The sequence below is a fragment of the Thalassophryne amazonica genome, chromosome 2 (genome assembly GCF_902500255.1).
Source record: "Thalassophryne amazonica chromosome 2, fThaAma1.1, whole genome shotgun sequence".
In the NCBI taxonomy this organism is placed as follows: Eukaryota; Metazoa; Chordata; class Actinopteri; order Batrachoidiformes; family Batrachoididae; genus Thalassophryne; species Thalassophryne amazonica.
In genome coordinates, this window is record NC_047104.1 from 159,712,338 (window position 1) to 159,738,421 (window position 26,084).

General features: G+C 42.2%; 1 protein-coding gene across 1 annotated transcript in view; it reads left to right on the forward strand.

The window, feature by feature from the left end:
* Positions 1 to 1,217: 1,217 nt before the first annotated feature.
* Positions 1,218 to 26,084, forward strand: part of LOC117501377 (zinc finger protein 260-like) — a 51,024-nt gene continuing 26,157 nt past the window's right edge. The window contains exons 1-2 of the mRNA XM_034160242.1: positions 1,218 to 1,521; positions 7,209 to 8,454. Coding sequence (XP_034016133.1) covers positions 1,332 to 1,521; positions 7,209 to 8,454 — 1,436 coding nt within the window. The 5' untranslated portion in view covers positions 1,218 to 1,331. The remainder of the gene's footprint in view (positions 1,522 to 7,208; positions 8,455 to 26,084) is intronic.

The following is a 26,084-nucleotide window of genomic DNA, read 5'->3' on the forward strand; positions in this document are numbered from 1 at the left end:
GCACTCATTTTAATTAGTATGCCTATCATGAAAAAATATATTTTGACTCATATTTTTTCCGCCATCTTGGATTTTTCATATTGAAGCCACAGTAGATCCTGATAAGTAAAGTGGGTACATTTCATGGCAGACTGGAGCAGCTTTCCCAAAGCTTTGATCTCAACCCTACTGAACATTTGTCTTTGTGTAAAAGCCGGGGCCATGCCAGGAATCCAGTCAGTTTAAATCAGAATCGACTTTATTGCCAAGTCAGTTCTCACATACAAGGAATTTGATCTGGAGTTATTGGTGCATAAACAACAATAATAAAAAAGATACTTCAAACTTAAATATATCATAGTGGGATGAGACTACTGTGCAAAAGCTTATGATTGGTGTGCAGGTGTACTGTACCTTTTAGTGCAGGGATGACGAATCTGAACTTTGTGGAAGTGGGCGGGGGGGGGGGGGGGCAGGGTAAATGGCATTATTTATTAGTCTAACTGTGGATGGAAAGAAGCTGTTTTTGTGTCTTGAAGTTTTGATCCTGATGGACCTCAGCCATCTGCCAGAGGGGAGGATGACAAAACGTTTGTGACCTGGGTGAGAGGGATCAGCCACTATCTTCCTTGCTGGCCTCAGGGCCGTGGAGGTGTCTAGGTCCTGTAGGGATGGCTGATTCAGTCGATGACCTTCTCTGCTGTGTGGATGATACGCTGCACTCTGCTCTTATCCTTAGCAGTGACAGCAGTGTACCAGACAGTGATGGAAGAGGAGATTCTGGACTCAATGATGGCAGTGTGAACTCTACCAATTCTGCCAATAAGAGTGGTCAGATATCAGCCAGGATGATGGCAGAAGTTTGTTGATGGTTACCAAAAGTGTCTGGTCAAGGTGCAGCTTGCTAAGGGACATTTAACCAAATATTAGTTTGAGCCTGTGTATAATTTTGACCATGTGTGGATTAGATTCTTGTTTTTTTAAAAGTCAATAGCGAGACATTAATCATTCCACCCTGCAAATGAACAGTTCAAGGACATCATTAAAAGCCCGAAATTATCATGGCATTCATCAGACCACATCTGTGTGCCAGGAGTGACTGATAGGATGTCTCGTTTCACAGCCGCACTCCAGCTCAATAGATGGCGGTAATCCATTTGAATACTACATGTGACCGACTAAAGGGGGGAAGGAAAAAAAAAACGACGAAGAAGAAGCTTCTCCGTTAGCTCACAAAGCGTCCGCCGTTAGCTTGGAAACAGAGTGAAAGGCAGAGTTTAACGATACAACAGTGTCTAGAATTAAGGTTTAGTTAGACAGCAAAGTGTGTTTTTTGAAGGACTGTGTTGAAGATGTTTGAGGTTGAGCAGCTGAGGTCGCTGTTGAACGAGCGGCTAACTGCTGCCGATCAGCAGATTCTCGCTTTGTTTGAAAGAACAATAGAAAAATACGAGGAAGAAATCTGTCGGTTAAAAGAAGAAAATAAACGAGTTGAAGTGCTGGAAGCTGTTTTCAAGCCTGAAGTTCGCCTATACAGAGCAGGTTTGTTATTTATTTTTCAGAAACAGATTTCGCTAATCTGTATGTAGCGCTTCTGATTGGTCAACCTATGTCACGTGATGATGAGGCCACCGTCATGTTTCCGCCTCTGTCTTAACAGCCTGGAGTCCACGCTGTTTAATTTATTGTTATAAAATGTTTACTGAAGATTCATATCCTGATAGCCAAGAACTGATTAAATTTTCAGGGTCAAAATCAGGAGAAATCTTGGAAAACTGGAAAAATCCCAATCCTTTAGCATTTAACAAATGTTCAAAAATTCATACGTCTGTCAAAAAAGATCAAATTTGTTTCATATTTGAAAGTGAGGTGCAGGCTGGCACTCACTTTTGCCTGACAAAGCTTCATTCTGGATCTGATCCAGATTGTGGATTTTGTGGACATTTGAATTTAATATTGAAAAGCCAATTTAATGGACAATTTGCATTCTACGTCAATCAAAAGTGCCTCAGTCACTCTCATTTTTCTGTTATGAATTTACCTACACCACCAAAACTGGATGGAGGTTCCAATTTTATCCTTGTTTGTCTTCTAGTTATCAGTCAAAAAGCAACAACAAATTGTGCACAGCAGAGAAAACCAGTGTTCTGGGAAAACGAACGAACGAACGAATGAATGAATGATTGAATGAAAACTGTTTATTTCGAACATTTGATACAACAACAGTTACAAGATAGATCAGTGAAGACAACAACAAAAAAGTTCCTACTGTGTACCCAACATGTCCAAAAAGGGGTAGGGTGAAGCATCATCTTATTTATCCCTACCCCTTCTTCCCCACAACCAGTGATACCCTTACCACATATACACATAGATTCCTACACACCTAAACCAATATCAATATATATATATACACAAACATAAATATACACCTACACATACCTACTTATATACAAAATACTATATATTTACAAGCCGAAGCAAAAAACAAAAACACCCTAACCCTCATTACCCTTCCTCCTCCCTATACCTAGAAAAAAACCATATTTTTGTACCGCTGTTTGAACTGGTTCATGCTTGGACATTGCTTGAGCCCCACTCCCAATCTGTTCCACATCCTCACCCCACAGACAGAAATACAGAAACCTTTTAATGTTGTTCGTGCCCACTGATGCTTTAAATTAAATTTCCCCCTCAGACTGTAATCCCCTGATCTGTTAAAAAAACATATTTTTAATATTTGCTGGAAGTAAATTGTTTATTGCTTTATACATGATTTGTACTGTTTGAAAATGAACCAAGTCTGTGAATTTTAAGAATTTGGATTGTAAAAATAGTGGATTTGTATGATCTCTATAGCCAGTATTATGAATAATTCTTATAGCTCTTTTCTGCATTACTGATAGTGATTGTGTTGTACCTTTATAAGTATTACCCCATACCTCTGCACAGTACTGTAAATATGGTAAAACCAGTGAGCAGTAAAGAATGCGGAGTGAGTTGAGGTCCAGAATATGTTTCACTTTGTTTAGAACTGAAATGCTTTTTGACAGTTTACTTTGTATATGTTTTATATGAGTCTTCCAGTTTATCTTATCATCTATTATCTCCCCCAGAAACTTATTTTCATGTACCCTTTCAATATCTACCCCCTCGACTTGTAACTGAACCTGTATGTCTGTATTACAATAGCCAAATAACATGTATTTTGTTTTACTTAAGTTTAATGATAATTTGTTTCTGTAAAACGTTATTTTCAATTTTCTCATTTCTATACTGATCCTCCTCAGTAACTCCTGCAAATCCCCCCCTGAACAAAAAATGCTTGTGTCATCTGCAAATAATACTAATTTTAATATTTTGGAAACATTGACAATATCATTTATATAAATTAGAAACAGTTTTGGACCCAATACTGACCCCTGTGGGACGCCACAAGCATTGTCCAAGCATGATGATGTATATTCCCCCAACTTCACAAACTGTTTTCTGTTACTTAAGTAGCTTCTCACCCAGTGCAACACCACCCCCTAATCCCATACTGTTCAAGTTTATTGATTAATATGTCATGATTGATTGTATCAAAAGCCTTTTTAAGGTCTATAAATATTCCAACTGAATGTAATTTGTGGTCTATGGCGTTTGTAATCTCCTCAACTGATTCTGTTAATGCAAGTGATGTTGAACTATGTGCTCTGAATCCATATTGACTATCAGTAAGTAATTTATGTTTATTTATGAATTTGTCTAATCTATTATTGAATAACTTTTCTAATAATTTGGAAAATTGTTGAAGCAAAGAAACAGGTCTATAATTTGTGAAGTGGTGTCTATCCCCAGTCTTATACAGCGGCACAACCTTAGCTATTTTCATTTTCATTATTCCTTTAGCAATAATGGCACTTTGTGCTCTCTTTCTTTGTTCACTAAATGGCTGTGCGGCGGCACAGGAAAAACACCTCCTTGTTGATAACCATTTGTAAAATCCAGGCGGCTTTTGATGGCTTTCAGTGGAGTGAGTATCTGAGAAATTGTTTAATAGCTGGGCATGTTCCAACTTGTCCTTAAGGCTTCCAACAGAGGTGTTTTTCCTGTGGCGGAGCGTCACGGCGGCTGCGAGCCGACGCTGCAATCTGTCCGCACGTCTTGCATTAAAAAATCTCCTTTAACAGTGGAATATCTGGATAAAATGCTGAAACCGACTTCTTCTGAAACTTCTCTGTTCTCTCACGACGTCCTGGATCAATAGAGCCTGAAATGTGGAGGTTTTCAGCTTGAAACAGGCTGATGACGGCGCCTGGGAGTGCTGCGCGACATCTCGCACCGTGGGAAGTCCTTAAAGCGACAGTATCACCTCAAAATCTCTCATCAGCCGTTAAAATTTTCACCGAAAACCAGCTTAATTTTTCGAACCGTGTCCACTTCGATGTGCCTCACAGGTTTAGAAAAAATTTTGATCAAACAAAGCGCCAGTCTCTCAGCAACTTCTCAGACAAAGGAATTCGGACGAGGGGCTGGACGACTCCTCCCACAAGGCGTGCTCACAGGCGAATGACGTCACCGACAGGCGTGGAAAAACTCACGCATGCGCACGAGGGTTCAAGCATGTCTGACGTAAAAACATATGAATGAAATCCATATAGTTTTTGAAAAAAATAAAAAAGGACCTATACTTTATTGACAGACCTCGTTCACTGTGCAATGGTTTTCATTGCATTATAATGTACTAGCTGATGATCGGAGTGGGATTCGGTATTCGGTTTCGGATTCGGCCAAATCTTAAGCAGTGGATTCGGTATTCGGCAGAACCTTAAAAATCAGGATTCGGTACATCTCTAGATATTACATATTGCCAAAGTCAGAAGAATAAAAATCAGCCGTATTACTTTGTCATTGTAAAGTTGTGCTTAAAAGTTTACATACCCTGCCAGATTTTTTGCTTTTTTGGCCATTTCTAAGAGAATATGAATGATGAAACAAAAACTTTTTTTCACTCATGGTTAGTGGTTGGGTGAAGCCATTTATTGTCAAACAGCTGTTTCCTCTTTTTAAATCAAAATGACAAGAGAACTACCCAAATGACCCTGATCAAAAGTTTACATCCAGTTTACATACAGGATCAGTTTTGTGCCTGATTGAGTATTGTTATAAATAAAATCTAAAAAAAAAAAAAAAAAAAAAAAATCTGCTGCCGTTGGAAAACATGCATCTCGTCAGCTGCACAGTGTGCGCGCACACACACACACACACACACACAGCGAGCTTTGCAGCACATGCATTCCAGCTCAAAATTTACACTCTCTCAAAGTAACAAAACAAAAAATAGAAATCTCACCACAAAACACAAAAGGGGTTAAATTCTGAACATGCCATACTCACTGTCATGTTATGGATTAATTTCCAAATGTAAACTTCACGCAATCAAAGAAGCGCATGCGCGCACGTGAGATCGCTCTCTCGATCGTGACACGTACAATAATGTCCATGAACTCCTGGAAATAATGTATTCTGATTTTTTTTTCCATTGTAACAAATCCATCTGTGTCAAGGCAGTCTGTTAAAAACAGTCAGATGTCCCACGTCCATGTCTACAGCTTCAGTAAACCAGCATCCACACAAACAGCACATCACCACACTCCAAAATCCAACACTCTGAAAAAGTTAAGAGTTTTGGGGTGAAGCGTGTCATCTCCTCTCTGTAAATCCGAGCCATCATTTTCAAACAGCAGCTCAGAAACGTCTTTTTGGACAGAACAGATTTGTTTCCCTCTGTCTGTCAGTCATTGGGATGTTTCTGTTTTGCTAATTAGAACGTCAGACACTGAAAAATGCCAAGAATTGCAGAGTGAAACGTTTTCCGGAAATGCACCTGCTAACGCTTAGAGTTAGAAGATTAAAATACATCAGAGATCACTCATTATTAGCACGTGTGCAGAGACACTTAGAATCATAAGTATTTTTATGTTGACTTACTAACTGGGACGTTTAAAAACATGAGACATGTCCTTTAAAACCATTCACACAGAGTAAATATAAAGTCTTAACCTGACCTGTTCATTTCATTCAAATTCTCAATCACAGCCTGACAAAAACTTATTCACATAAAAGCCTCCTGATTTTGGAAAACGAGGTCTGAAAATACTTTAATTCGCTGTCATGGCTGTATACGTAGCATTTTAAAGCAAGTCCCTCTGTGGTTTCTCTGCTCCAGGTGTGTTTCTCAGCCTGAGGATGCCGTTGTCGCGGTGTGATCGGTCCCTCCATCTGATTAGTCAGACGGGGGACCGATCAGACTGTGACCGCCGCTTTAAGAGTCACGGCTCCTCATTCATTCACGGCAACGTTTATCACAGACAACAGTCAGCTCATCAGCGTTCTGCACACGATGAATATAAATCTCATGATTCACCAAGGCAAAAATAAAATGTTGAATTACTCTGTTTTGCCTCCATGTGGAGAAGAGACACCACGCAACAGCGTATGTGTGCTCGAGGACATGCTCATCAATATTTAAGTGTTCCACCTGCCAAACAAAAGGGTTCTGCTGGCAGTAGAAAGCCAAACCAAGCCAGACTAACTGTTCCGATCTGTACCATACTGTGCAGTACTGAGCTGAACCACTCGGTGGAAACAGGACTGTCAGCATACACTGGCTAAATCGTCAAGGTGTAACAGCTGCTTAATTTATTAGACATATGCCAGCAATTTTATTACGGTTGGCATATGCTAGCTAAATCTTCAAGGTGTGACAGGGCCCTAAGACGGAGGCAGAATGAAATATATCTGAGGTGGCCACCTCACATTTCTCTATTGAGGAAAAACCCTAGAATTGGTAGATAAAACTGATCCATCCAGTAAATTGTAAAAATAAAAAAAATAGACATAGACAAAGCTTAGTGTCTGACAAAGTGGTGTTCTCTCAGAGATTAAGGACAAAGACGGATCTTGAAAACCTGATTGTCTTACCAAAATGCCTGCTATTCAATCACTGTAAACCATATTACTTGCTCCACCCATGCTTTCCCCAACAATGGAAAGATTGAGCTTGATAAATTCAAATGCTTGATTGAATCATGATGAACCACCTGATTGGGATGAGATTTCAGCCAGCGAGGTTAGACTTTACATGCTTTTGGCCTTTAGTGTTGTGATGTTCAATAATTTCCACAATGTATCTTCCATCACTGCAGTAATAGTATTTTTAAATGTGTTCTTTTAATTACTTGTAGACATGCAGAGGCTGCCGTTGTGTAAAGAAGTTCTCCGAGAGCAGCAGATGTGGAATGCGAGTCTGGTACAAGAGGACTCTGAACCCCCAACCATTAAAGAGGAGGAGCAGGAACTCTTGACAAGTCAGGAGGGACAGCAGCATCACCAGCTGGGTGAGGTTGCTATCAGTGAGTTTCCTTTCACTGTTGTCTGTGTCAAGAGTGAAGATTATGAAGAAAATTCACAGTTGCTGCAGCTTCATCAAAGCCAAAGTGATGAGAGCACAGAGGCAGAGCTTGAGTACAGAACACTGAAAACAGAAGCTGATGGAGAGGACTGTGGAGGACCACAGCCAGACAGCGTATCAGGTGCATATCATCTTTTACAGCCAGATGGCAGGAATTCAGGCAGTTCTGGAACTGATACTGATGACAGTTATGAATGGGCACTGTCCAAGGAAGTTCAGTCAAGTTTAAAGTGTCTGAATAATGGTGAAGTCTCTGTAAGTGATAACAGATGTGATATCACAAAGAAGCAGTTTTCTGAATGTGGAAAAATATTTGGCAGTCTTAAACTTATGGGAATTCATAATACAGGGAAATCATTTGTCTGCTCTGACTGTGGTCAAAAATTTGGACAAAAAGATGATCTAAATATGCACAGAAGAGTGCATACAGTTCAGAAGCCATTTGTCTGCTCTGAGTGTGGTAAAAGATTTGTTCGCAAGTCAAAGCTGAATGTACATATGAGAATTCATACAGGCGAGAAACCCTTTTGCTGCTCTGAGTGTGGTAAATTATTTAACCAAAAAGGCAGTCTGAACACACACATGAGAATTCATACAGGCGAAAAGCCGTTCGGCTGCACAGAGTGTGGTAAAAGGTTTAGAGAAAAGGGCCATCTTGATGGACATATGAGAATTCATACAGGAGGGAAACCTTTTAGCTGCTCTGAGTGTGATAAAAGATTTGGAAACAAGTGTAGTCTGAAAACACACATGAGGATTCATACAGGAGAAAAACCATTTGGTTGCCCTGACTGTGGTAGACGATTTGGACACAAGTGCAATCTGAGAATACACATGACAATTCATACAGGAGAGAAACCATTTGGCTGTTCTGAATGTGGAAGAAAATTTGGAAACAAACGCAATTTAAAATTGCATAGGAGAATTCATACAGGAGAAAAACCATTTAGCTGCTCCGAGTGTGGCAAAAAATTCAGCCAAAGTAGCAATCTCATCACCCACGCCAGAATTCATGCAGGAGACAATTTATTCAACCCTTAAGCCTGTAACTACTTTGGCCCACTTCAAAGTGGGCAGTAAGGTGTACTTTCCACTTATGGCACAAAGTGATCTGTATTTATACAACTACAAGTAATCACTTGATTGTTTTGATTGGTCTTTGTCAAATTCACAAAATGTGGTTTTCAACCTCACTCCCATCTAGCTCACGCCACCAGTGAAACCTGTGTTTCTTTGTCCCTCGCTGGGGTTGATCTCACCAGTCCCTGTTAAGGGAGGCAGGCGCTTTAACAGCAAGGGTAATCCCAAAGGCTCTCAGGTCTGTCACTAGAGAATGCCTTTTGGCCTTGGGGAGTTAGGTTTTACTCACAAAGAGAAATGGAGGAATATTTTGTGGACTGATGAGTAAAATTGTTCTTTTTGGAGCCAAGGGCCGCAGACAGTTTGTGAGATGACCCCCAAACTCTGAATTCAAGCCACAGTTCACAGTGAAGACAGTGAAGCATGATGGTGCAAGCATCATGATATGGGCATGTTTCTCCTACTATGGTGTTGGGCCTATATATTGCATACCAGGTATCATGGATCAGTTTGGATATGTCAAGGCATATGGATAAGGCAGGACATACATCTGGAGCTGGTCCCCGGGCGCCTAAAGGCGACTTCTGCTCCTAACTGGCAATTAGGATGGGTTAAATGCAGTAAACACATTTCATTGTGCAGGGAACATGTTCCTTTGTGCATATGACAATAAAATTCTTTTGAATCCTTTGAAAATACTTGAAGAGGTCATGTTGCCTTATGCTGAAGAGGACATGCCCTTGAAATGGGTGTTTCAACAAGACAATGACCCCAAGCACACTAGTAAACCAGCAAAATCTTGCTTCCAAATCAACAAAATTAATGCCTCGCAGATGTGAACAAATCATGAAAAACTGTGGTTATACAACTAAATACTAGTTTTAGTGATTCACAGGATTGCTAAAAAAGCAGTTTGAACATAATAGTTTTGAGTTTGTAGCATCAACAGCAGATGCTACTATTATTGTGAACACCCCCTTTTCTACTTTTTTTTTACTAATAGCCCAATTTCATAGCCTTAAGAGTGTGCATATCATGAATGCTTTGTCTTGTTGGATTTGTGAGAATCTCCTGGTACCTTGTTTCCCATGTAACAATAAGAAATATACTCAAAACCTGGATTAATCTTTGTAGTCACATAGCACTACTATTATTCTGAACACTACTGTGTGTATATATATATATATATATATATATATATATGATGTGTGTGTGTGTGTACCTAGAAGTATTTTCACAGCACAGAAAAACAAATCAGTATTATCAGACATTTTCTGCATGGCCATGTGACTGAACCATGTAATTTTTCTCCCCAGTGCACAGTTTTTAGTTCAGTCTTTCCTTTTTGATGTTTTAACCCTTTATCTTTTATACCACATGATCAGTGTAACCTCCTCATCTGAAATTTCCTAAGAAACAAATGATCTGTCTCCAGTTTTCTGGAAAACCACTAAGCAAATACAAGTCTCCTTGCCATTTGCTGGGGAGTTAGTTCGCTCTGAGGCTGAATTTTGTATGGGAAGAGATGCAAGTCAGCCTTTGCACAGAGCTCAGTGATTTTTCTCTGAATCAGGGTCAACTGTGCCATTTTTCCTGGACTTTAATGTCTTGCAGAACAAACTTTAACGTTCCTGACATGAGAAAAGCACCATCATTTCCCAGTAAAACCAATAAGAAGTGCTGTATCGAAAATATGTGGACCGTGCTTAATGGCCCCTTCACACATAGGGCGAAGTTTGGACGGCATTTGGACGAAAACGGCAAAACAGTGCGAAACAGTACAATATTAGTGCACCACGAAACATCTTGCTGACACAGGCGTGCACAAACTCTTGCGCCGGGTTCATGCACACACCAGTGTCTTTTGGGCAGGAGCACATAGCTGATACCTGTGGGACCACATTGCTCCGCTTATGTGGCAGAAAAAACAAACAAACAAACAAAAAACATATGACCCACTGGACACGCTCCCGTGCTGTCCAAAACCTCTGAATGCCAGTCAGAGACTTTACCACAGAGCCACAGAGCTGTTCTTTGAAAGCTGCAGGAATCTGCCTCACATCAGGAAGGACATGGAAGTATTACAAAAAAAAAAAATTAAATCACACACCATATAAAAACACCACATTTATCAAGTGAGTAAGTCAAGTATGATCCGTTCTGTTCATCTGGTGATGACCCATGGTCACAGACATACAGTCATGAAATAACATGAATGAGAAGCAGTTCACTCGTCTTATTCACGTCCACATCTGCTGCCGCGTCTCCAACTGGCAACCTCCAACACATCGCCACAGTGATATGTTTTTATTTATGTCCACTTGATAACAGCAAACAGACCCACGCGCGTCACAGTGGGCAGTTGTTTGTCCATGTCTGTCCAAACACAGTATGTGGTGTCCAGCTGGAATGTCCAGATCCACAGATTTCCACAGCCGCTTCAGTGGGAGGACACACCTCCTGTCATCTCAGCGCACACACCAACGCCACACTCGTGTGGGACTTAGACAAATTTCTCTGTGAGTACAAAAGTAATTGTCTGCAGTCTGTTGTTGTGTGAAGAGTGCGACTGCCCGCACATTTTCTAAGTGCCATGTGAATGGTGTTAGATGTTCGTGCGTGTCACCTGGAATTTGGCTGACACCTGCTGCAGAGGGTGCGATGGGTTTGCACAGCACACACTTTGTCTTTCAGGTGCTTGTGTGTGCAAGTATTTGTAGCAACAGGTGTATGAGGCATTCGAGGCAGGGACGACATTACACAGTTTGCACACAATTCCTGCATCATGCGCACTAAGTGTGCACTTTGTCCAAACTTCGCACTCTGTGTGAAGTGGCCCTAAAGTTGGATCTGTGCCAGGAAACAAATGTAATTGAACTCAACTCTTTTTGCAAAAAAAAAAAAAAAAAAAAAAAAAGTGGTCATATATCCAACTGACAGAAGCTTCTTGATTACTTCAGGTGTCTGGTGGAGGTGAAACTTCCTCAGCGACGTTCAACTAAATAAGATTTCAGACAACCTTAAAAATTGCCACTTTTTTTTTTGGTAACATGTTGTAAAATGGTTCAGCCCCATAAAAAGACATCTTCAAAACGAAAGCCTGGTATTGCCACATCAGTGTCGATGAGTGCATGTAAATGTATGACCATAAATTATATGAAACTGAAGTTGATTATTTTATTTCTTCTCACACAAAAAAGCTACTGATCTTTAAGTACGCACATTTCACAGACTTCTTCATACTGTCACCTCATCATATATTGTGGTAACACATTGAAACATGACTAATGTAACATGTCATACACATGGTCATATTTAACAAAAACAAACAAAAATGATTAGTTTAGAAAACCATCGCCTGATGGAATGCCTTAACCCTCGGGGAAAGGTCAAGTCGGGTCTCAGAATTGAGTAGGTCATGCACTGAGTTGGAGTTTGTTTTCATAAAATCAGCCAGGACCGCTGCTCTTCACTGAGGCCTGTGTGGTTTCAGTTCAAATGTCTTATAGGTGATCAGACACTGCATAGACACTCTCAAAAGGTTCAAACATACACTCAACAAAAATATAAACGCAACACTTTTGGCTTTGCTCCCATTTTGTATGAGATGAACTCAAAGATCTAAAACTTTTTCCACATACACAATATCACCATTTCCCTCAAATATTGTTCACAATTGTACAAACAGACACCCTCTCTACTTTTAAGATTAGGCTTAAAACTTTCCTTTTTGCTAAAGCTTATAGTTATGGCTGGATCAGGTGACCCTGAACCATCCCTTAGTTATGCTGCTATAGACTTAGACTGCTGGGGGGTTCCCATGATGCACTGAGTGTTTCTTTCTCTTTTTGCTCTGTATGCACCACTCCGCATTTAATCATTAGTGATTGATCTCTGCTCCCCTCCACAGCATGTCTTTTTCCTGGTTCTCTCCCTCAGCCCCAACCAGTCCCAGCAGAAGACTGCCCCTCCCTGAGCCTGGTTCTGCTGGAGGTTTCTTCCTGTTAAAAGGGAGTTTTTCCTTCCCACTGTTGCCAAGTGCTTGCTCACAGGGGGTCGTTTTGACCGTTGGGGTTTTTCCATAATTATTGTATGGCTTTGCCTTACAATATGAGGCGCCTTGGCGCAACTGTTTGTTGTGATTTGGCGCTATATAAATAAAATTGATTTGATTTGAAACCAGTCTAAATCTGTGATAGTGAGCACTTCTCCTTTGCTGAGATCATCCATCCCACCTCACAGGTGTGCCATATCAAGATGCTGATTAGACACCATGATTAGTGCACAGGTGTGCCTTAGACTGCCCACAATAAAAGGCCACTCTGAAAGATGCAGTTTTGTTTTATTGGGGGGGGGATACCAGTCAGTATCTGGTGTGACCACCATTTGCCTCATGCAGTGCAACACATCTCCTTCGCATAGAGTTGAATAGAGTTGATCAGGTTGTCAATTGTGGCCTGTGGAATGTTGGTCCACTCCTCTTCAATGGCTGTGCGAAGTTGCTGGATATTGGCAGGAACTGGTACACGCTGTCATATACGCCGGTCCAGAGCATCCCAAACATGCTCAATGGGTGACATGTCCGGTGAGTATGCCAGCCATGCAAGAACTGGGACATTTTCAGCTTCCAAGAATTGTGTACAGATCCTTGCAACATGGGGCCGTGCATTATCCTGCTGCAACATGAGGTGATGTTCTTGGATTTATGGCGCAACTATGGGCCTCAGGATCTCGTCACGGTATCTCTGTGCATTCAAAATGCCATCAATAAAATGCACCTGTATTCTTCGTCCATAACAGACGCCTGCCCATACCATAACCCCACCGCCACCATGGGCCACTCGATCCACAACATTGACATCAGAAAACTGCTCACCCACACGACGCCACACACGCTGTCTGCCATCTGCCCTGGACAGTGTGAACCGGGATTCATCCGTGAAGAGAACACCTCTCCAACGTGCCAAACACCAGCGAATGTGAGCATTTACCCACTCAAGTCGGTTACGACGACAAACTGGAGTCAGGTCGAGACCCCGATGAGGACGACGAGCATGCAGATGAGCTTCCCTGAGACGGTTTCTGACAGTTTGTGCAGAAATTCTTTGGTTATGCAAACCGATTGTTTCAGCAGCTGTCCGAGTGGCTGGTCTCAGACGATCTTGGAGGTGAACATGCTGGATGTGGAGGTCCTGGGCTGGTGTGGTTACACGTGGTCTGCGGTTGTGAGGCTGGTTGAATGTATTGCCAAATTCTCTGAAACGCCTTTGGAGACGGCTTATGGTAGAGAAATGAACATTCAATACACGAGCAACAGCTCTGGTTGACATTCCTGCTGTCAGCATGCCAATTGCACGCTCCCTCAAATCTTGCGACATCTGTGGCATTGTGCTGTGTGATAAAACTGCACCTTTCAGAGTGGCCTTTTATTGTGGGCAGTCTAAGGCACACCTGTGCACTAATCATGGTGTCTAATCAGCATCTTGATATGGCACACCTGTGAGGTGGGATGGATTATCTTAGCAAAGGAGAAGTGCTCACTATCACAGATTTAGTGTTATATGGCTGGGGGGGGCCTGGCTGCCGGTTTGTTTCTGTTTTTTGGTTTTCCTCCCAGGTGGCGTGCGTTTGGGACTGAGTGGCTGTGTTGCTGAGGCTGTCAGGACCTCACCCTGATCACCTGCGACTCGTCAGGACTCACAGCTGTGGTGCATCTGGATGGATTGGAACATGTTAGCATTTAAGACTGGAGTGCACAGTGTGTATTTGCCAGAGACTCGACCTTGTGACCAGACGGGTGAGATGGTCGTCTTGGGAGCCATCTCATCAACAGCAGATGCTGAGAACGTCCAGGTTTGATGCACAGTCTGTGAAAGAGGAGGGGGTGAGGTCTCACGCTCGTCAGCACACTTCCTGAGGTACGTTAGATTTTGTGACTAACAGTTATACAGTCAGTAAATGTGGTGTCCCTCACACCTTATTGTATTGAGCTGTTTGTTAGTCATGTATCAGCTTCCACTGCGGTGGAGTTTTGTGAACTGGATGTTCCATGCCTGCAGGTTGGGAAGCTGATCAGCAATCAAGCCAGGAAGTGTTTGCTGTTTGTACACCTTTAAGTGTTCTGTGTGTAGAGTGTGGACTCACATAATGGTTCCTTCTTTCACAGACTCGGTTGTTGCGGCCACCTGGGGGGTGTCGGCGGGGTCCTTGGGTCCGAAACAGCTTCTGGCTCCGGACCGTTAGCGCTGCTGGGAGCGCACCACGCCAGGCCGCACCTTTTTGTTATTATCACTGTTATGTGTCGGACGCAGCTCGGAGAACCGACCAGCGTTTGAAGGACCCAGTATGAAATAAGCAGAGCACGGTACAAAGGCTAACTGAATTTAATACATAACAGTGATAATAACAAAAGGTGCAGCCTGGCGTGGTGCGCTCCCAGCAGCGCTAACGGTCTGGAGCCAGAAGCTGTTTCGGACCCAAGGACCCCGCCGACACCCCCCAGGTGGCCGCAACAACCGAGTCTGTGAAAGAAGGAACCATTATGTGAGTCCACACTCTACACACAGAACACTTAAAGGTGTACAAACAGCAAACACTTCCTGGCTTGATTGCTGATCAGCTTCCCAACCTGCAGGCATGGAACATCCAGTTCACAAAACTCCACCGCAGTGGAAGCTGATACATGACTAACAAACAGCTCAATACAATAAGGTGTGAGGGACACCACATTTACTGACTGTATAACTGTTAGTCACAAAATCTAACGTACCTCAGGAAGTGTGCTGACGAGCGTGAGACCTCACCCCCTCCTCTTTCACAGACTGTGCATCAAACCTGGACGTTCTCAGCATCCGCTGTTGATGAGATGGCTCCCAAGACGACGATCTCACCCGTCTGGTCACAAGGTCGAGTCTCTGGCAAATACACACTGTGCACTCCAGTCTTAAATGCCAACATGTTCCAATCCATCCAGATGCACCACAGCTGTGAGTCCTGACGAGTCGCAGGTGATCAGGGTGAGGTCCTGACAGCCTCAGCAACACAGCCACTCAGTCCCAAACGCACGCCACCTGGGAGGAAAACCAAAAAACAGAAACAAACCGGCAGCCAGGCCCCCCCCAGCCATATAACATTTAGACTGGTTTGTGAACAATATTTGAGGGAAATGGTGATATTGTGTATGTGGAAAAAGTTTTAGATCTTTGAGTTCATCTCATACAAAATGGGAGCAAAACCAAAAGTGTTGCGTTTATATTTTTGTTGAGTGTAGTTCTCGGGTTGATTTACCCTCCAGAGGTGTCGGGCTTGGTCGGTGTTTCCACTTCAGGTCTTTCAGCGTCACCCAGTCTGCTGTCTTCTGGATTATAGTGTTCTTACAGTATCCTCATTGTCCCAGTATGTTAAAGCTTTTAACCCCATTTCTTAAGGTAAGCCTGCCACCTAGTGGTTTCATAACTCTCAAAGCTGTGAACATTTTGAGAAGGAAGCAAATTGCTTTTTTATTGTGAACAGTTTTTGTAGAAATAATAACTTGAGTGGGTCATAGAAGTCCCTGATCACACTTGACCTAAAGGTGGGGCGAGCGGTCTTGTCCGAGCCCTGAAAACAAAAAGTGTCTGCGATTAATAGGAAAGCCTGCACAGACGCTGACCCCTTAACCTGTTCGTTCTTGTCTGTGTTGTAAAACACATGGTTAAATTGGTCATGAAACATGCAAGAAGTGAAGTATTTGTTAGGAAACAAAAACCACAATAAATAAGCTCCAAGAATCAAACGTCTGTCTGATGCAGTCCAGGAGGAAATGTGAGGTGTGACAGCCCTCTCTGATGTTAGTGTAGAATTTAGTTTGTATATACAGTATGGTTGTGTGACAGTAGCACTGTAATGTAAACTCTGATGTATGTGTTTAAGAAAATTAATACTGTGAAAGACAAAAAAAAACACCAGAGGTGCTGGAGGATACATCAGACCTCATCGGTCATGGAACAAGCTCCACCTCCTCGTTTGATGGCTTTGTTCTTCACTTTGTTGACACAAGGTTCGAGTCATTGTCTCCTGTTACATAATCATGGCTGCACATGTTAAATAATCCAATTGTTTCCCTTTTTCAAAGTAAGGCAGTGTTTCTCTTTGGGCCAGTGTAAAACAACAATAAAACTTCTTACTTCATTTTGTGTTCATTGTTTTCCTTCCAGAATGTCCTCATTGAAGGAATCTATCAGAGTTTAGTTGCTATGGAACAGAGTGTAAAGCATCTTTTACCACATGGACACTTTGCATAAAGCACAACATCTGTGTTCACAACATGTGATTGAAAATAGTTGTATAAAAAGATGTGAGTAGAAGGAAATATTCCAGCAATTTGCTGGGAAAAAAAAGCAGTTGTGATCTCTGTAGGAAAAGCTGCAGGTGAAATGATGCATGTAGACCAAATGCTGTCATATCACACATTTGTGAATTAGTTCAACAACTGGTTAATGACAAGGTAACATACTATTTAGAGAAATCCGGTTGGTGAAATATCTGGGTTTAAATGTAAGGGTTCTGTCAGGAAAGATGACTTTAAGCTTGCTTTCGGCTTGTTTTCATCTTGGAATATAATACGTGCCATGGGATTAATATACATGCTGTTGGATTAAACTGCACAGTGTTTGGTACCTTACAGAAGTAAGTGAGGTCATACCGGACTTTTCCATTACAAATGGGGAGGCCCACGGAATGAACTCAGTGGTGAAGACGATGGAATATGTCTAAGAATGATTCTAACATGACAAGTATGATCAAATGAAGTATTAATGTGTTAAAATTAAGAGTTGATTAGAAAAAGTATGTTACAAATAAGTGAATGAATGATTGAGTTGTTTTTCATAAAGAGTGCAGAGTCAGAGAAGAGGAAGTGAAGAAGTTGTCGCAAGCAGGGCAAGAAAAGCTGATAAACAACTGATCAAGTGATTAAGATGTTGGTAAAATATGAAATGAATAATAAGGAATGAAAATGTTTGTATATGATCATATGAATTGTTTTTATGTAAAAGAGAGTTGTAATGAAATGATTGAATATGATTGATGTGATTCTAAATAAATGATTTAAAAGAATGAATTCTCAGAAAAGCTGAAGTGTTAACAGAAAAGAGGAACTTGAGCAATAAGTTACTGGTAAGGAGCTGCAGAAGATTTCCAGTAAGGGAAGGAGAAGGGAGGAGGTTTTGAGTCAACAGCGTCCCCATGGTAACCAAGATCATCTGAAGACAACAAGAGTCAAGCACATATATAAACTGTGAAACACCAGGAAACGGGGTTATTCTTCCAGGGAGAGGTGCTGTTGCCACTTCTCCCCTGCTACGAGGAGATCACAAGACTTGACCATTTTGTGAGCAGCAATTGGAATCGTGGAGTGAGAGGATTGGAGCCATAAAGATTGTTTGAGAGAGTTTTCAACTCCCACTCAGGCCGTCCAGTCACGGAGTAGCAGAACATTGGAGAATAATCACTGGCCTTAAGTCTGAGTGGGGAATGTTCAACGAGTTCTCCCTCAAGGAACATCACAGCATACCAGAATGGATTAGATCAACTTTTGGTTCATTGAAGAAGGAATAAACTCTTATGTGGATTAACTTCCTGAAGGATTACAACATCACACAAGGATCGTGGTCAGCTAATGATTAATAGCTGATGATGAGGAAATCAAGTTCATCGAGCTGGGGACTTTAACCTCAAAAACCTCCTTCCCTCACTCCTAGAAAAATTAAGTCAGTCCAGTCCCAGTCAAAGTAAGATCAGACAGTATTATTGAATCAAAAACAAAAATCTCTGCCAATCATTATTCTAATTATACTTGAATTACTGTTGTGAAATTATCATCATATAACCTATTTTGATTATGTTGTCGGCACTTGCAAAACCTGCAATAAATTTCCAAGCATGCAGTTAAAGTGTTAAGGCTCGGACATTGGATTATTGATGCTTCTTAAGGTGTAAAAGTTAAAATTTATTGGGTGTACAACATAAAAAAAAAAAAGGCTCTAAAAGGTTAGTCTGGTTTTTTAATGAAAATAACACATCCTGGGGACTCGCTGTACGAGTCACTAAATTCAAAATCTAGCAACATTCCAAGAGCCCTGATCCATAAGAGGAGAGCTGCCGTTAACGGCGTGGCCGGTTCGTATCCTGGTTCCAGAGAAGGCTATTCGACCGGGGTCCGAGATCAGCGTCAGCGGGGTGGATGTCCGGATGGAGGCAGTGAGCGGCTAGACGAATCTCCTCGCCACCAGCTTGAACAGCCTTTGTGCAGCCCTGCCGGGTAATACCCGTGGAGACACGAAGGTCGGACCCCAGAGACCGAGAGCTGGTTTAGTACACAAACACACTCATCGGAGGGTGAGCGTGTGCTGTGTGTCCAAAAAAGCGGGATCTGACAGTTCCAATGTTGTATTTGAAAGATGAACTTCATAAAACTCAAGGTATAGAGGAGGATTTTCTGCAAAAGAAGACCTGAAAGTTCAGCTACAATTTGCCACAAGGTATATCTGAGATGCAAACCTAGATTTGATGTTTTGGTGAAAGAAAATCCTCCTCTGTACCATCATGAAGCTGTATAACTGGAGATACAAAATGCAAAACATGCACTGTGCACAATTTCTTCAGTCACACCCACAGAAGACTGTAACTTCTGAGTGTCTTGGTGGCTTTCCTCACTCTTCTCCTTCAGTTTTTGAGAACTGTCTACTCCACACAGATTTAACACAGAGTGTCATACTGTTTGTATTTCTTCATAACTGACGTCAATAAAGTTCAAGACATATTCAGTGACTTGGAAATGTTAATGTATCCATCCCCTGACTTGTCTGAAGAAAACTGCCAATTAAACTGATTACAACCCCTGGCAAAAATTATGGAATCACCGGCCTCAGAGGATGTTCATTCAGTTGTTTAATTTTTGTAGAAAAAAAGCAGATCACAGACATGAAAATTAACTAAAGTCATTTCAAATGGCAACTTTCTGGCTTTAAGAAACACTATAAGAAATCAAGAAAAAAAATTGTGGCAGTCAGTAACAGTTACTTTTTTAGACCAAGCAGAGGGAAAAAATATGGAATCACTCAATTCTGAGGAAAAAATTATGGAATCACCCTGTAAATTTTCATCCACAAAACTAACACATGCATCAAATCAGATCTGCTCGTTAGTCTGCATCTAAAAAGGAGTGATCACACCTTGGAGAGCTGTTGCACCAAGTGGACTGACATGAATCATGGCTCCAACACGAGAGATGTCAATTGAAACAAAGGAGAGGATTATCAAACTCTTAAAAGAGGGTAAATCATCACGCAATGTTGCAAAAGATGTTGGTTGTTCACAGTCAGCTGTGTCTAAACTCTGGACCAAATACAAACAACATGGGAAGGTTGTTAAAGGCAAACATACTGGTAGACCAAGGAAGACATCAAAGCATCAAGACAGAAAACTTAAAGCAATATGTCTCAAAAATCGAAAATGCACAACAAAACAAATGAGGAACGAATGGGAGGAAACTGGAGTCAACGTCTGTGACCGAACTGTAAGAAACCGCCTAAAGGAAATGGGATTTACATACAGAAAAGCTAAACGAAAGCATCATTAACATCTAAACAGAAAAAAACAAGGTTACAATGGGCTAAGGAAAAGCAATCGTGGACTGTGGATGACTGGATGAAAGTCATATTCAGTGATGAATCTCGAATCTGCATTGGGCAAGGTGATGATGCTGGAACTTTTGTGTGGTGCCGTTCCAATGAGATTTATAAAGATGACTGCCTGAAGAGAACATGTAAATTTCCACAGTCATTGATGATATGGGGCTGCATGTCAGGTAAAGGCACTGGGGAGGTGGCTGTCATTACATCATCAATAAATGCACAAGTTTACATTGATATTTTGGACACTTTTCTTATCCCATCAATTGAAAGTATGTTTGGGGATGATGAAATCATTTTTCAAGATGATAATGCATCTTGCTATAGAGCGAAAACTGTGAAAACATTCCTTGCAAAAAGACACATAGGGTCAATGTCATGGCCTGCAAATAGTCTGGATCTTAATCCAATTGAAACTCTTTGGTGGAAGTTGAAGAAAATGGTCCACGACAAGGCTCCAACCTGCAAAGCTGATCTGGCAACAGCAATCAGAGAAAGTTGGAGCCAGATTGATGAAGAGTACTGTTTGTCACTCATTAAGTCCATGACTCAGAGACTGCAAGCTGTTATAAAAGCCAGAGGTGCTGCAACAACATACTAGTGATGTGTTGGAGCGTTCTTTTGTTTTTCATGATTCCATCATTTTTTCCTCAGAATTGAGTGAGACTTCTCAGGAAGAACAAAGTGCCAGAGAGGCTGTTGGTGTCTTTCTCCCAGTGCTCCATCCAATCAGTCCTGAGCTACAGCATTATGCTGTGGGTCACCAGCTGCACCACTGCCAAGTGGAAAGCACTCCAGAGGGTCATCAACATCACCCAAAACGTCATTGGTTCCCTCTGCCCTCTGGTGACGCCATTTACAGCACCCACTCCTTCAGGAAAATGCAAAATCACGTTTGAACTGGTTCCCCCTGGGAGACACTTCAGAACCATCAGGCCCAAAATGACTGAAAACAGTTTGTACTGCAGAGCCGTCACGGCACAAACCTGGGACACTCTGTATACATGTGCAACATTCTTTAGTGTAAATTATGTAGTTTTTAAACTATTTATTCTTATATTGTGTCTGTTATCTGTTTGTTCTTAATTGTTGCTTGTTGTCTTTTAAACAGCACTGAATATGAGAGTCTCTGGCTCAGTTTTGTTGTACTTGTGCAATAACAAACATATTCTGATTCGGACTCTCCAGGGTATCTGCCCGGTGAACCACTTACAGGCAAACTCCACTTAGAGCTTCCATTCCCTTTTCTGGTTTTCAGGGATAAAAGATTGACATTTTCCATACTAGCACAACTTCTGCCACCTCAGTCCTTTCCTCCCAGGTCACTGTTGACTGCAGGTGGACCACCTGTCTTGTAGCTTTTGATCAGAGTACATTCTGGTTGGATGTTTTATTGGCTTTCTCTTCTGAAACTTTTTGCTGCTTTCTAAGATATGGTCTCATTTCCAAGTCAGCTGCTTTGGTGAGGATCCCCGTTTCGCCAGCCTCCTTGCCTGTCTTGACAATTGACCTCACACAGTTGCTGAAGAGGAATCCTTTGGCTTGATGCTTTGTGGTCTTCCAGCTGGGCCAGCATCTGATCATACTGACATCTGAATATCATCTTGGATTTGTTCCACGTTAGCTGGCCAGTGGTTCCTAAAGAGGGGGAGCACACAGGTTTTTATTTTGGGGGTGGGGGGTGTCAAGGTAAATGTATTGGGTTTGTTGCAAACTTGCTATAGAATTTTTTTTGTGTACTTAAGCTACAATGTTTTATGATACACTAAGCAACCAGGGCAGTTAAAATATTTATCCATCCATTTCTTATACCTGCTGACTCCAATTAACCCTCCTGTTCTCACCTTTTACCCTTGGGGTCAATTTAACCCCAGGGACAAAGTGCCTCCAAAAATGATTTACAGAAAATTGTTGACCAAGTTTTTGTGCCAAGCACTTTATTTGTTGAATATGTAAATACCCTTGATAATGAAAGTATTGTCGTGGGTCGTTTTTAGTCTTCTCAGGATGTCGTCTTTTAGATAACACAAACTAATTGCAAGTGATATGCTAGAAAAGGACACAACACTTTAGAATAATTCAGCCTTAAGCAAGATAAAATGCACAGAGTTTTTAAGTTTATTTAAGCCTTCGACACAGAGCTTAGACAAACTGAGTCCTCTAGAGAGACTGAATATGTGACAACCGTGCTCATCTATTTATTGGAGACCCGCGGGCATCGCTCCTCCTTCAACGTTTTTATTTATTTCATTCCCAAGACATGGTTTTCTATTGGAAGCGTCCTCTAGTGAACCCTAAGCAGGTGTTAGGCCATTATTTCAATGTGACAAACGCTCCCATTAAAACGTGAAGGATTTACAACTGATTTTTTTAAAAGACCTTCAGCCACAGGTGCAGCTGGCCTGAGGCCCCCCGCACGTGGCCTCAGCCACAGGTGCAGCTGGCCCGAGGCCCCTCGCACGTGGCCTGCGGGAAAGCACCTAAAAGGCCTTGGAAAGCCCCTGACAGACTGAATGACTAATAGAGCCCTTTTTTTTTGGTTGAACACCTGCTAGTTCAGCCAGAGGACATACAGTTCAGATCAGGACACTTGATAGTTCATCATAGTTCAAATAAGGACCTAAAAATCCTTCTACAGTCCCTCCTCTGGGACTCAAAAGTGTCCCATTACATCAACTATACTCTTGGGTTGTTTACTGACAAGACATCCTCATTTGTGCATTGCAATAAAAAAGAAAAACACATCACTCGAAGTACTGATAACTCTGGTGCGGATATGAATATCAGTGATACTTCACACGGTAAATATATTGAAGTGCAGGTGAACCTACATACTAAGGCACAAGGTGAGCAATTAGCTGGATTATATCAACGCAAGGTGACATTCAAACATTGAGTTTTGGTGTAATTCAAGGCACTTAAAATGGCCACATAAAACAAGTTACAGCAACCTCTTAATCATGGCAAAGTAAAGGCTTTACATTGACATCAGTGCAACCAATCATCTTCTGGCATCTATTGTCTCACTCAACCAGAGGCTCCAACCCATTATACTTGGTTCTACATATTATTTTGTTAAAGAGTCACACATTTATTATTTAAATGCATCAAATAACCCCTACGTTACCACTATTTAGTCAACCAATCAAGAAACTATTCTAAGGTTAGCGCAGTTATGTCTAGTTAAATGATAAACACCATAAATGGTTTCCCTTCATGTCCGTCCTTAAGTCATTTGCCTTAGTCAGTCATATAATGGTTTTCATTATAGGCCATTTCTCAACATTCTCCACTTTGTTTTTCTTCTTTTTCAGCTTGTTTTCTAATGCCCTTTTTGGCCAGACGCCAAATTTAGGCGATGCATGTCTCTTGAGGCATGCTATAATTTAAGAAAAAGGGGTCCCTATGGTGCATCTTTACTACTAAATCTACAAACACGCCGTGTAAGGGTCCCCTTTGTATAACTTTGCAATGTGATATCTATGTGTACGCATTTAGCTTTATCTGTGTTACGCAGATGATGGTAAGGACAGACATTTACCCAACCTTCGTTACTAACATATATCCTTCTTTGTTTTTATTTACACTCAGATTTCTGAAACCAGTCCGCAATTCAAACTCAAGAACCAAGATCATAGTCCGTGTTCAGTGCCATTACGTCAGTCCGCGCTCCTCAGCATTTACTCAGCGTCTGAAGTTTTGGGAGAAGTTGGGGAATATGGGGAGGTTGGCCTTTCAGGGGTAGTGGGGGAAGGATCAGGAATTCTGGCTTTCAGACAGTCGTGCAGTTCTCTGATGGATCTTTCCAGCTCCTTGTGCTGCTTGGCCAGGTTGTACAGGGCCCCCAGAGAATTCTTGCCCACATTCAGGGTGGTGGTGGCCAGCCCTAGCTGTTCCCTTTCCATATGCTCCATCATGCTGGCTAGCATGTCCATACTAGACTGAAGACCACACAGTTGAGTATGGAGGCCCTCCTGAGCACAAGAGATGTTGGCATTGTCACGGTGTATCCTTAACAGGTATGCAGCTGTCTGACTCAGTTGTGGCATGATTTCCTCAAATAGCCCATGGGGAATGTGATTTGTGAGGGGCAGGAGCTGCTCCAAGGTTTTTGGAACAGACTCTTGTGGAAGACGAAGCTCTCGAACCAAGATTGCCATGTCTAGTGGGGTGACCATGACCAGATTAAGGTTGTGCAGTCCAGGGGACAGGAAGTACAAGGGGGAAGGCATTTCGTGTGTGGGGGGAGTATTGTTGATGTCGCACAGGCAAGTGGTTGGGACACTCTGGGCATTTAGCAGCCTGTACAAAGCTCCCCTCTGTCCTGCTGGGTGAGTTCGGCTAAGGTCCACCCCTGCTGATCCTCCTCCAGAGGCACTGGGCTGATCAGAATATCTCTCCTGCCTTGGGGGTGAAAAGCTGGGGACAGGTCCTAGCAGTGAATTGGGTCTAGGATGCACTCGGGCGGTTGCTGCATATGGCCGACCTTGGCTGCCTCCCCTGGAGGGTATCGTTGCCACTGGCACATGTGACTGTCTCCATGGCATCTGCGGAAGGGGTGTGTTCCTGAGTCCAAAGGGTCCTTCAGGTGATGGTGGAGTCCTCGGGCCGACTCTTGCTGCAGGCAGATTCTGTGAAGCCGTCATCGCCAGGTGCTGGAACGATGAAGATCCTTCTGTTGCCAACTGGCTTAGCTGCTGGATGGATGGCGGCTGTGGCGACCAATCATGGCTCGACCATCCCTCCTGTATATCCTCTTCTCCAAACAGTTCTGAGAGTCCAATCAGACTTGATAGAGGCAGATCAGGCATAGGTCCCTGATCAGGGGAGTCTGGTCTCTCAGCCATACTTCTGTGTCCTAGTAATATACATATACGTTCATTATTACAGCTCCATGTCATTCTTTCAGATATTGTCTATCCTATCCCTCATTTTTGTGGGTGCATGTGTGTGAATGTAAATGTGCGTGCATGTCTTCTTCCTCGTCTACAATATCACCAAGCACGGTCCATCCCAGTCCTCCCTATCTGGGGTATACGCCACAATATTAGGGAGCTGGGGGCTGTCGGGGAGGATAATTGGTATTTCATCCATTTCCATATATTCTGGTTCTCTGTCTGTTTCGTTTGTGCTTTCTTCCAGGGCTCGGATGGCTAACAGTGGGAGCTGTCCTACTGTGGATTAAATCAATTTATTGACCAGAAATTTTGTCAAGGGAATACCACAACATATTACCAGCAAGACCGCCACCCCTGTTAGTGCCAAGACTACACCTATCTGGTATAACCAGTCTTTCCATGATATCCACCCTCTCCTTAGAGCCCCAAACAGTGAAAACAGTGGGCCAATATTCATTCCATTCCCTACAATGTATCCAGAATCGTCAGTTTCATTTCTCCCTCCTATGGAGTTACTTAACAGTTCCTGTTGCATCTCTTCAAGTGTGATTAAGAGCTCTGTCAAATTTCCGTCTTCCCCTGTACGCATGGGAATAGCTGTGCAACATTTGGTGGCTTTGATCATAATACAAACTCCTTGTTCATCAGCCATCATCATCTTGATAGCTAATCTATTTTGCATTGTCATTAGCGAGGTGGCGTGCAGTTGTTCGGTTAAGGCTCCTACTGCTGCCAATGTCCAGTTCAGGTATCTTTGCTGATTATACCACAAGTAATTAATCCACTGCACCTCCTGGAACCTAGAACGGATCTTTGGAGTAACCCCGAACAGAGCCAATGCCCATCCCCATTTATCCGCGTCCTCATCTGCTTTAACTCTGCTACTGTCTATGGCTTCTAACTGTCGGGGTATCCCTTCTGGTATCCCATTTCTTACTGTGACGTTGTAGTCTGTTTTAAGTGTCATTATTCCTCTTTTCTTACGAAGTTTCTGTGGCA